Source organism: Notechis scutatus, chromosome 1 (genome assembly GCF_049901735.1).
Source record: "Notechis scutatus isolate UNSWTSFEM ecotype Mainland chromosome 1, rNotScu1.2, whole genome shotgun sequence".
In the NCBI taxonomy this organism is placed as follows: domain Eukaryota; kingdom Metazoa; phylum Chordata; class Lepidosauria; order Squamata; family Elapidae; genus Notechis; species Notechis scutatus.
Window position 1 is genome coordinate 193,892,210 of NC_142009.1, and position 12,965 is coordinate 193,905,174.

Below are 12,965 nucleotides of genomic sequence, written 5' to 3' on the forward strand. Positions count from 1 at the left end.
GCCCTTATTGGAAACAAGCTAAAACAGTGATAAAGATCTGTACACATGCTTCCAAGGTTATTTTGGCCTGACAGTGAAATTATAAATAGAAAGGCTTAAATGATAGTCTTATCTGAAGAGAAAGAGAGCAGCTACAGTGTAGAACTTTTCTACACATGTGCTATAGAGCAGGGGTCCCCAATACCAGTCTACAGCATGCCAGAAACCGGGTCACACAGTCAAGTGAAGCCCCATTCTCAAGATACAGGCAACACACGAAACTATGCCCCCTCCGGTCCCTGGAATAACCTCTCTCCACAGAACCTGTCTCTAGTGCCCAAAAGATTGGGGGCTGCTGCTATAGAGGGAAGAGCCCATAAAGTTTTAAGTTGTTGGAGTATAGAGAAAGCATCCTGCATCTCAACATTTGGGTAAGCAGAAGACATGCTATGATTAGGAATATTAATATTTTAAGCAGAGCATCCATATTGATAATGAAGGTAGTTTGTATCTAATTAGCTACAGAGGGCTGATACTTTTAACTGCACCATACCTTGTTATGACTGTTGTGTGAGTACATACACCTGAATTTTTGCTTTTCAATGGTTTAATGCTAGTGTTTAGTCTTTGAAGTTTATGTTTATATGATAAAGAAAATAAATACTCTGAATTACCGTTTATATATGCATACCTATAATATTTTGAACCTCATTTAAAAATACAGAAGCTTATATATTCACTATTGGGAAACAAACATTAAAGTTCTTAGTACAGCCCATGATTTATCAGTAGATTTGAATAGTCACAGGGAATCATTGTGGTACAGCACTGGATTGTTATCAGGGAAATCTAGTTTGCAACTCTATGCGTGGCTATAGAAGCTAACTGTGTATTTTAGGCGAGTCATTCTCTAAGTCTGATCTACCTCGCAGGGTTACGGTTTCTGGAGGAAAGGCAGGCTATACATCCAACCGAGAAATAAATAACTGTAGACAGCACAAACATAATTTTGCAATGAACCATTGCAAGGTGGCTTTTCAATTTACAGTTCATTTTTTTTAGTTAGCTTGAAAAATGCTGTTGATTCTATGCTACTGATTTTGTTACTAGTTTTATGACATAGAAACAAAATAAATCTGGTGCTCTTAAATTCATATTTAGTTACAGGAAATTTTTTATTAGGTTATATAAGTTTTCAGTTGCAAACTTATCCTGGGAATGTCAATCTTTCCCAACCTGTAGATAATACAAGTCCAAGATCCCATAATAATGGAGCTAGCTTATGGAAACAAGGTGCTTTTTAAAAATATGCAAATAATATGTATGAATGATGGCTGGGTCGCACCATCTAAATATATATACTTAGCATTGTAACATTTCAAATAATGTAATTTTTCAAAGCATTGTAAACAAAAGACATATTTTATCAAGAATCTCACCATAATAACAAAAAATGACTTTGCCAAAGAAACACCCAGTTTAAACAAAAGCTTATTTTTAAAATAACATTGCATGCAGAATAGTATACAATCAGATTACTTCAATGTAATGTAAGTGTCTTTTGTTTCAGAGTCAATGTATTTCCCTAGGGATAGTAATATTTGGTGCAATGGCAGTGTATATTTCAAACCACTCCCTTCTACTGATAAAAAGAGAAAAAGGAGTGGGGGAGCCCTAACAATATAAATTGAACCTGTAATTTTGAATAGTATGTGAGACTGCTGCAGTACTTCAGATTAATTCATTTTTTTTTCATTTATTTTGAATTTACATAGGTTACTGACACATTAATTGAAAATTAAATGGTTGGTTTTTTTGCCTGTAACTTACATGTTAATAGAATGTCACATTAAATACTAGGTTGAGCAGTTTTCTGTCAGTTTTATTGTATATTTAAACGGACCAAGCTGAAGTCTGGAGGCACACTAATATAGGGGTGGTTCTACTTTCCCTTAATGAATGTGCTAGTGATGAAGATGGCACCGAAGAAAGTAGTTGGTAGAACCGGAACCAAAATATGTAGCACTACTTATTTTCTCCCTTTCTAATCTCCCTTTCTGTGGTTTTTTACCTTTTCCCCCTTTCTTTCCCAACTCAATAGTATGCCTGGAAATTACAAATTATACTATCAAGCAGGTTAAGCTACATGTGGAAGTAGATTGCTAATTCACCATTGTTTCTATAAAATATAGAACCTCAAACAGAATCTGAGGGCTTTTGTTCCATGAAGACTACAGCTATGAGAAGAAACATTTTTGGTAGGGGTACCCCAATTGTCTTTTTTTTGTTGTTGTTCACATAACTAAAAAGTTCCAGACTTGAATTTATGAAATTGTGTTACAATTTTTGATGTTTCCATCTTCCCTATATCAAATTGATGTAGCCAATTGATGCTCATTCTGAAAAAGTGCTATTATAAATTGTTTTATTGCATTAAAATGTGAATAATATAGAATACAGGAAGTCCTTGGTTGGTAATTGGGACCAGAATTTCCATCATTAAACAGTGGTGTCATAAAATGCAATGTCATATATGACTTCATCATTTAGTGATGGCAATCCCAGCAGTTCATGGGGCCATTTAAAGCGAAGATTGTAGGTTATTAAACGAGGACTTCCTTGTGACTTTCTGCAGACTTCCACCAAACAAAGGCAATGAGGAAGCTGGCTTGGCCACCTAGTCCTAGGTGGCCAAGCACCTGCATTTTGTTAACAGATAATCAGAGTTGGAAGGGATCTTGTAGGTCATCTAGTCCAATCCCCTGCCCAAGCAGGAGACCCTACGCCATTTCTGACAGATGGGAGTCCAATCTATTCTTGAAAGCCTCCAGTGATGGCGCTCCCACAACTTCTGAAGGCAAGCTGTTCCATTGGTTGATTGTTCTCACTGTCAGAAAGTTTCTCCTTATTTTCAGGTTAAATCTCTCCTTGTTCAATTTCCATCCATTATTCCTTGTCTGGCCTACAGGTGCTTTAGAAAATAGATTGACCCCTTCCTCTCTGTGGCAGCCCCTCAAATATTGGAAGACTGCTGTCATGTCTCCCCTGGCCCTTCTCTTGTTCATATGATTGCGAGACTACTGCAACAGCCATAACTTCAAGAGCTGGAGGTATCATTTTTTTCAGAGCCACAATGACTTTGAATGGTCACTGAATGAATGGTTGTTAAGCAAAGACAATCTGTAAGTTAATGAATTTGGTGATTGATATATACACACATATATGTGTGTATATACACACACAATAGTAATTAGAAATGATTAACACTGATGCTTTAGATAAATTAAAAGTTTAAAAATGAGAAAAACATATCAGTATGGAACATGATTTCTAAAACTTTACAACATTAATAAGCAGTTGAAAAAAGAATTGAATTATTTTATGAATCTTACTTTTTGATCAAATGCTTCTTTTCCGAAAATATCTAACATCATTTGGGAAATACGTTTATCCTATTCATATATTCCATATCTCTGTTGTTAAACCAACATTGGAGTTTTGGCTGGAAAATTAATCGACTATATATCAAGGCAGATTTCAATTATGGTGCTTATCTGATCCTCAAATTATTATGGTCTGTTATTTCTTTTTCCCCCCTTCAAATCTTAGCTTGGCAAGTTTTGTAGATTGCTGGGAAGGGTGTCTTGCCAGAGCAGGATAGGCTTTTGACACTTTCATAGTTTCCAAGGGCTGCTAAGGGTGTTGGTTTGTGAGACTGAAGAGTCATGTGGGGGCTTTTTTTTTGGCTCACCCCTTTTCAACAGGAATTCAGCAAAGAGTGGGAGGGGTGTGGAAGTAGCTAATGATCAGAAGCAGGGAATAAATATTTGGGTGCTCCTATGCTTGCATACAGTGAAGAGAAAAAATCTTTCTTCGTCTTGTCAAGGAAGACAGACAATAAATAAAAAAGGACTGTGCCCCCTTTATAAATCTTTTCTAATTATTTTGCAAGGGTTACAGCAAAGAGGAGGAGAACAACTGACGTAAAGGCAAAAACATCAATTCAGAAAACAGGCCAGGGAGTTTTATTTAAATAAGACTTTGAACTGTGCTCTGAACCACTTACAGTAAAGTGACAGTGAAATGCATTTCTAGAGCCCTATGTAAGGATTAGTGCTGGTACAACACCTATTTTTGGAAAATACCTGTAATCAGACTAAATATGCAGATGTTAAAACCATAAATGTAGGTATGTATGTCTTTCTCTGGCTTTTGTGTGTGTGTGTCTGTGTGTGAAGTGCTTTACTCTTTTATTGCCAAAGGTGAAAAGTCATAACTAAAATGGTAGGTTTTATAGATCAGTAACAAAGAAACCTTATTTGAATTTTGTGTTGGCTTGTGGCATTCATGCTCACATGGACATAAGCATATTGAGATAGAGGAAACTAATTTCCAAATACATCATTGGGCTGTGCATTGAAGCATTTGTGCTTTCTTTGAGTGTCATAAGTTTAATTTTATCTTTTCCTTGCTTGCATATGACCACTTTATTTCCTTTTAGCCATCTCTTCATCTTCATGTTGTGCTCTTTTTTGCTACTCTGACTCTCCTCTTGTGGGTAGGAAAAGAAATATATTTTTGCTTTTTAGATATATAGGTATCTAGTTTGGGTATATTAATATGGCCTTGATTTTATTATAAGCACATTTTAGAAGTCCATATTGGCATGCTTAATCAATACCATTTTAAAATATTTATTTTCAAGGATGTTCCTTATTTTAAACAATATTTTATATTCTTTTGGTGTCCTATGAAATTGTGGACCTACCATGGAATAAAATTTTTCAACTAACCAATATATAGAGCTAGAATGTCTGCCAACAAGCAATGAATAATAGTTGGAATGTATTCCATTGCTAATAATTATAGGATTCATAAGAATGAATGCTACAGTTGAACAATGTAAGCTATTTGACAAGTAATATTAAGTAAGATCAGTTAGGAGGAAGATTTTTTTTGCTGTTCACTGTAATGTTTAACAGTAGCAGTCTAAAAACCATAATAGACATATCTTTGGGATTGTAGTATCACTGACATGCTGCCAGTAACATATTCAGGTATGGGAAATGATAGCCTTGGCAGCTGTTATCCATAGAATCCTTACTTTTGCCATTGAGGTTATAGGGATAATGCCAGTTTTCAGAGGTATTCATTTTAATAATGTATTTCTATCTTTTCTTTCTTTCTTGAGTGCACGTGGGAGTGTACATTGTATTTGTACAATAATAAGCCTATAAAGTACTAGACTGAGGTAAAGCACCCGGTGAGCTCCATGGTTGAATGAGGATCTGAACTTTGATCTCTCTGGTCTAACTAAGTACAATAGTTTAACTACTGTCCTACCCTGAACTGGCTTCAGGTTTCAGATGTATTTCTTCCTTGTATTCAGAAAGCCTGAAAAATCGGGGGGAACAGCCATCCCAAGTGTATAATCTTCGGGGAGAAGTATTTTTCTTTAATTACCTTAATTATAGAACTGCGTGTATTACATTTTAAAAATAACACTGGTCCAATTTCTTTAAGAAGCAAGTTAATTTGAGGCATAAAACAACTCACATAGACATGAATATTGAGAAAGCTTATTTTTCAAATGTTATCCAGATGATACTTAAGTGCAACCCCAGAACTTTGATATATAAACAAGTAATTCACCACGTGTTGTAAGAAAGCTCTGTTGAAATATGTTCATTGACAATGCTGAGTGGATTAAGAAACACAGAAAGTAGAAACAACAAAACTTGCATGATCTATTTTCTATAGCATCTTTCTAAGTGTTAGTGTTCTAAGTGTTAAGAAGAGATTACTATATGTAGCTGCTAAAGAAAGGTTCACACTTTGATCTGGAGAGAAAAGTAAGAAACTGAGGAGCCCAGAGTTGAACCAAATATTAAACCAGAAAATATATTGTACTCCAGATGTTAAATTACAGGAGCCCTAGTCTGTGTGGCCAGTTGTGAAAGATTTTGGGAGGTATAGTTCAGCAGTGTTTGGAATATTACACACTATATACTTTTGTGGTAAACAAACAATTTCAGTGCTTTAGTTGGTTATACCACCAAGGAGAAAGGGCGTTGGTACTTACCTAATACTCCCGTTCTCTGTGAGCTGTGAAGAGCATCCAGAAGTGGGAGGTGCTTCAGTCTCTTCTGGAAAGGCTGGGCTTAAAACTCCGGGACGCTCCGCCTCCTCCACGGGACACCTTCCCAGCGTCCCCCAGTTTTGCGAAGACTGAGTGCCAAAGTCTGGAATTCATCACCTAATCTAGATCCCTGACTGGAACGGAACCCCACCAGATGGAAAGAAATGGGTGGGACTGGATGCTCTTCACAGCTCACAGAGAACGGGCGTATCAGGTAAGTACCAACGCCCTTTCTCCCATGAGCTGTTCAGAGCATCCAGAAGTGGGACATACCAAAGCTGCCCTTAGGGAGGGACTCCGTCTGGATCGAAATCCACTCCTAAACTCTGTGGACCCTCTGCAGGACTCTTCTGCCAAATGATGCGTCCGCTGAGGCATAGACATCAATTTTATAATTTCTGACAAAGGGCAATGGTGAAGCCCAAGTTGCCGCTCTGCAAATTTCGTCTATGGAAGCCCGTGTGGCCCATGCTGCTGATGTTGCCACACTCCTTGTCGAGTGGGCTGTAATGCCCTTAGGAACTGAGATGGACTGGCATTCGTAAGCTATGGTGGCTCTCAACCATCTACCAATGGTCGTTGTCGACACCTTGTGTCCTAAAGTGGATGGTTTGAAGGATAGGAATAGAGCTTCAGATTTTCGAAATGCCGCCGTGCGGTCTAGATAGATGCTTAACGCCCTTCGAACGTCAAGTCGATGCCATTGATGCTCCAGTCTATGAGATGGTTTCCAAAAATTTGGAAGCACCAACTCCTGCGCTCTGTGGAAGACTGAATTTACTTTAGGGGTGAACGATGGATCCAATCTGAGGACCACTCTGTCCGCATGAAACACGCACAGGTCCTTTCTCATCGACAATGCTGCCAATTCGGAAATCCTCCTTGCTGATGTGATCGCAATTAAGAAGACCACCTTGTTGCGCTCCCAAGTGGGATAGCGGTGAATTACAGGAGATCGTAAGTTTGCAGCACCCTTAAGAAAGCTGCGGACATGTGGATGGTGCATTATGGAATGAAGGTCACCCCAGGATATCACCGAGGCTAAGGCCGCCACCTGTCTGCGTAAAGTATTTGGAGATAGGCCTTTGGTCAACCCCTCCTGTAAAAAGTCCAATAATTGTCCTATTGATGGGGCTGTTGGGTCGATCTTAGACCCCTGGCACCAGCGACAGAAAGCGGACCACGTGGCCTCATATATACGATTTGTTGAGGACCGTCTGGATGCTTGTATGGTGGCAATGGCATCCTCTGAAATCTGTTGGGTCCTTAAACGGCTCTGCTCAACCTCCATACGGCTAGGCTGAGACATTGTGGGTCCGGGTGAACTACCGGCCCTTGCGAGAGGGAAACCCTCGACAGTGGAATTTTCCAAGGTTGTTCTCTCGACAGGTCCTGTAAGTCCGCGAACCACGTTCACCTGGGCCAGTAAGGGGCGACCAATATCAGTTCCGCTTGTTCCTTCAATAACTTCTGGATCAACCTGGGTATTATAGGGAGTGGAGGAAACGCATATAGAAGTCCGGGAGGCCACTGACATCGTAGGGCGTTGACGGCCTCCACCCCCTGAGTCGGGTACCTTGAAATATACCGGGGCAATTGGGCGTTGAGGGGAGAGGCAAATAGATCAATCACCGGTTGCCCAAATCTCCGCACTGCTTCCTGGAAGACAGATGGGTGTAGGCGCCACTCTGTCTGATCTATCGTGGCCCTGCTGAGCCAGTCCGCTTGTGTGTTTAAGGCCCCTGCTATGTGCTCTGCCTTGAGCAAAAACAGATTGGCCTCGGCCCACTTGAACAACCTGGCCATCTCCAGCATCAGAAATTTGTAGTGGATACCCCCCTGTCTGTTTACGTGGGCCTTGGTTGTGATATTGTCTGTCAAGACCAGACTGTGGCGTGATTGGAAAAGGGGTAGAAAATTGCGTAACGCCAGATGAACTGCTCGCAGTTCCAACAGGTTGATGCTTTGTGATTGTTTGGAAATAGTCCAACTTCCCTGTGCAGTGTGGGATTGGAAGTGAGCTCCCCATCCTACCAGGCTGGCATCGGTTGTGATCGTTGCCCTACAAGGTTCCTTGAAAGGACAACCCTTGTTTATTGTGTTTTCCGACCAACAGCGGAGCGATCGGAGAACATTGTGCGGTACCTTTATCCAGACGTTGGAAGTGGCTCTTCCGGATCACTGGAAAGGTAGTAGGAACCATTGCAGATCTCTAGAATGGAATCGAGCCCAAGGCACAATGGAAATACAAGAAATCAGTTTCCCTAACAGTCAAGACAGAACTGCCAGGGAAACTCTCTTTAAGGCTCTGATCTCTCTGGCCAAAGACTGGATACTATTCAACCTGTCCTGAGAGAGAAAAACCTTGCCCACCACGGTATCTATCACTGCCCCTAAATGAGCTAGCCTAGTTGAATGGATCAAATGGCTTTTATCCCAATTTACGGAAAAGCTGTGACCTTGAAGGGTCTCCAAAGTAATCTTGGTATCCAAATTTGCTTAATGTCTAGAAGATGACAAAATTAAAATATCATCCAGATAACATTGTAAACGAATAGATTTGATCCTGAGGGAGGCAGCCAAAGCCGCTAGGACCTTGGTAAAAGTCCTAGGGGCCGAAGCCAGACCGAATGGTAGGGCGATATATTCATAGTGCCGATCACAATAGCAAAATCTAAGATATTTGTAGTGAGCAGGTCTAATTGGTATATGGAGATAAGCCTCTGTCAGATCTATAGAGGTCAGGACATTGTTCTCCCTGATGCTGAGCAGAATGGACTGGAGAGTAGTCATCTTGAATTTTCGATAAACCAATGATCTGTTCAGATGTTTGAGGTCCAGACTTGGAATCCTTTCCTGTCAAAAATGTCCCGCTGTTTGAAATGGCACTTGCGGTTTCACTCCAATGTAATGATCCAAAAGCAATTGCAAAAAGAAAGAAAAAGAAATTCCTGTTTAAGGACTAGCCTGCCTATCCAACGCCAGCAAAATAAAAGAGAAATAATGCCAGGGAAGCGGAGTGGGAAGGTACCTGCCCCGGTCCCCAAGAAGGGAAACCAGCGGGGAATGGCGCCTGTGATATTTAGGCGCGAACTTGAAGCCAGCCATTGAAAATGGAGGGAAGACAGATGTTAATTGCCTGAGCAGTTTAATGAGCCGCTGTTGCTGACTCTCTAAATTGTCAGATGAATGATCCTGGCAGTCGAAACGGCTAGGAGAAGTGAGCCGCGGCTGCGAGCGCTCCGCCAAGATCGCAGAGATAAGACGATCGGGGGATTAGATAATCTAATTGCCTGAAGCAGCCGTCTCAGGCTGCCTGCGGAGTGACAGGCTCCGCCAGCCACAAAGAATTGCTCTCAAACTGATCGGGAGGATGACCTAATAGAGCCACAAGCCTTGAAATCGCCAAATTAATTGGGGAAAAATTTACAAGCCGAATTAACCCAAGAGCAAACCTGAATTTTGACTAGCTGAATCAGAAAACCGTTCCAGTCAGGGAGTGCACAACCTCTTACCACAAAGGCTGAGCTAAAACTGGGGGACGCTGGGGAGGTGTCCCGTGGAGGAGGCGGGGCGTCCTGGAGTTTTAAGCCCAGCCTTTCCAGAAGAGACTGAAGCACCTCCCACTTCTGGATGCTCTGAACAGCTCATGGGAGAATAAGCTAATGCAAACAAGAGTGAATACACTTTTTCCCCCCAAGTCCTAGCAAATGCCTAAAGAAGCCTCTGCAGTTTTCTTGGCAAGGTTTTTCAGAAGTGGTTTGTCTTCCTATGGCCTTTTTAAGAAGTGGTTTGTTAGTGCCTCCTTCCTAGGGCAAGACAAAATCACCCAACTGGCTTTGTGCCTAAGGCTGGACTCGAACTCTTAATCTCCCAGTTTCTAGCTTAGTGCCTTAACCACTACACCAAATGGGCTAAATAATGGAAGTCTCCAAATCTTGCTGATATTTCAAAACATTTAATCAGTTTCTTTTTTCCAAACTCATCATTTTTGCCAAAGATGAATGGGATTCCAGCTTCTAAATCACATGAACCTTTAGGAATTTGTCTCCTGTTGGAGAAACATCTTTCTGTGATTAATACTTCTGCAGTGATAATTAAGAAAAAAAAAGACTGTAAACATAGTATATACAGAATCATCCTGTCTTACTATAATTGATACATCCTGGACAATGCAGCAACTGATTGCAAGTTGCCAATTCATTAGTAATGTCTCCTAGAAAGTGCTGATTGAATAAAGCAGAGATGCTTGTATTCTTTTCCAAATCGTAAAGCAAGAATTTAACAAAAGAAATTACTATTATCTTTTGCAGTGGTGTCTGCAAAACTATATGATCTGCATAAAATAATACATTTTCTTGTCATGTTGTAGAAATTCCCAATTAATTTCAGCCAAGTGTAGATCGGCTTCCCACTTTCCAGCTAATCATGTGCTAGTAACTAGAAGACACATGGCTTCCGGAGTTTTCAGTTTAAGAGCTGGCAAAGTTCTCTTAGCTGAAATTTGCATGAGCCAAATAGTAACAAGAATCACTAAGGGTCAGAATCTGCACCATCTTTTTTTCTTTGGGTTTTTGAATATAAATGTAATAGTTAGATTTTAAAAATCTGTACAATTTACTGCGTTCCATATATGTGAACACTTCCACAGGTTTATCTGTCTTGGGAAAACAGTAATGGTGACTGGGTTATGGTATTGGACACTCGATAAAAATTAGTTTGCAAAAGCTAAAGATAATGCAATCTTTTTATTAATTTGGGACATAGTTGGTCAGATCTAAACATATGCTTTCAGTAAGGTAAAATGTTTTTAAATTTTCTGATTCATTATCTCCTTGTTTTGAAATAGTTGCCTCATTCTGCAGACTTTGAATTGTATGTGCCACAGCTCGAACCCTACTGAAATTGTTTGTTTTGGCATGTATCTCTTCAGGTTATATTAATGTGAATGAGTCTGATGTTATTGGGTTTTGTTTTGTTTTTTTCAAACAGTAGGGAGCCAGTCACGACAGGTATTTGTTATTTTTGTATTTCCATACAGTGAATTTCATACCTGTCTAGAGTTTTACAAGTGATCATTGTGTGTTTTAGTAATGATCGAACTAAAAACTGTTTTTCTGTTCTCCTGTCCTATATCTTATGATAGTTTTCTGACCAAGATATATTGGGGACAGCTGACTTGATGTAAAGCTCTGGACTTTCTTGGTTTTTCCTTAAATGCATTTTACTTCTCAAGAAGGGAACTGAAGACGCTTCTTGGATGAGAAGTGAAACATTTGCAAGGAACAAAAAACCCAACAAAGTCCAGAAATGCCTTTTGAAAGCCCCTGTCAGGCCCCTGTTGGAGTCTGAATCCGATGAGGAAGCCGAACAGCTGACAGGGAGTGTGGGTGTGGCTCCATTGGCTGTGGAGGAAACTGGGGAAGGGCAAAGTCCGGCTGGGTAGAGCAGGGGAGAGGGAGAACAAGGGAGAGGGAGAACAAGGGAGAGGGAATTCAGAGGAAGCTTCATCCTAGGGCATGCAGGGAGGAACAGAGAAGAGAGCAGCGTGAGTTGCATGGCTTACGGGAGAGGAAAGGGTCCTGATTCTCTTCATTAGCCACAGCTGGGAACAGAGTTTAAAAGAGATGCATGATGCATGCGGCAGCTGCTGGGAACAAACGTGAGTTTATCTTGTGTTGACTTTGGTTATCTGTGTTCCTGGCGTCCTCCCAACCCTGTTGAGTTATTGCTGTGCCTTCACACCTGGAATTCTTGCTCCTGCCTTGCTGGACTAATTACCTCATTTTGCCTTGATTATAGTTACAGTTTTTGTTGACCACGTTTTGGATTTGATTCTCTGCAGCCAAAGGCTGTTCCTGGGAGAGTTTTTCTCCAGCCAGAAGGTAACCTGGACATTGGGGGCAAAGTTGGAGCTAATAAAGGGACTCTTATTGATTATCTGACTGTGTTGCCTTTATGCCACACCCCGGGACATCACAGCACCTTTGGGACAACCATGACCTGGATTGATTGAGAATCTTCATTAGACATTTAGCCATGCACTTTGGGATAAACATGCTTCAGAACTGAAGAAGTTTCTTGGATGAGAAGTGAAAAGTTTTCAAGGAAAAAAATTAAGTTGCCTTTTGAAAAGCATCTTTGGGACTTCTCATAGGTAGTTCTGGGTCTTTTAATGTTATAGGAGGATCATGGAACAAAGCAGGATTCCTGTGTCATTGTTAGGTTGTGTAAAGCACACCAAAGGCAACACAGCTGCCCTTGAAAGCTTGTTCTCTGCCTGTGTACACAAGGCTAGCAGATGCATATACTGAATTACTTTATTGAAGCCAAGCTATCAGTATGCAAACAACTGATAATTCTTGAACATTTTCAGCGTCAGTTTGTACCATTTGATAAAAGATAAGCTTCCACTATAAGTTATGCATTTCCCAGCTACTGTGAACTTAAATCATAGAGGGACTTCCTACTTCACACAGTATACATAACAATCAGACCAAAGATTCCGATTTGAGCAGAGAGACACAACCTGGAATGTACCTTACAAACTTTGGAGGCAGCCCAGAACCCTCCACCAGTTGTTGTTAACTCATTAAGCTCTAAAGTGACAGAAAGAGGACATGGTTAAGTATTTGACTGGAGTGCAATAACATCAACTTCATTAAATGTATGTGAATTGGATGAAATTTCATTTTTATCTCGCCTCTTCCCATCATTATGTTTGTACATGCCTGCCTGCTGCACACCGCTCAAGAGTTCAGATGTGGCCTTCAGCCCAGAAATAGCTGTATTATTACTAGAAGATCACACCCATTGCACTCATTTGGAGGGAACTCTGCAATTGGAT

At 40.5% G+C, this 12,965-nt stretch overlaps 1 protein-coding gene across 21 annotated transcripts in view; it reads left to right on the forward strand.

Moving 5' to 3' along the window:
• The window catches only part of COBLL1 (cordon-bleu WH2 repeat protein like 1), a 135,260-nt gene that overhangs the window by 61,207 nt on the left and 61,088 nt on the right, over positions 1-12,965 (forward strand). For 4 of the 21 annotated variants that reach the window (XM_087949810.1, XM_087949822.1, XM_087949820.1 and 1 more), the window contains exon 1: positions 4,016-4,164. The exons of 13 other annotated variants lie outside the window; for them this stretch is intronic. In XM_087949810.1, the coding sequence (XP_087805936.1) occupies positions 4,163-4,164 (2 nt within the window). In that variant the 5' untranslated portion in view covers positions 4,016-4,162. Of the gene's footprint in view, positions 1-4,015; positions 4,169-12,965 lie in introns of those variants that run through there. 4 more of the 21 variants (XM_087949811.1, XM_087949821.1, XM_087949812.1 and 1 more) reach the window with 3 other exon arrangements.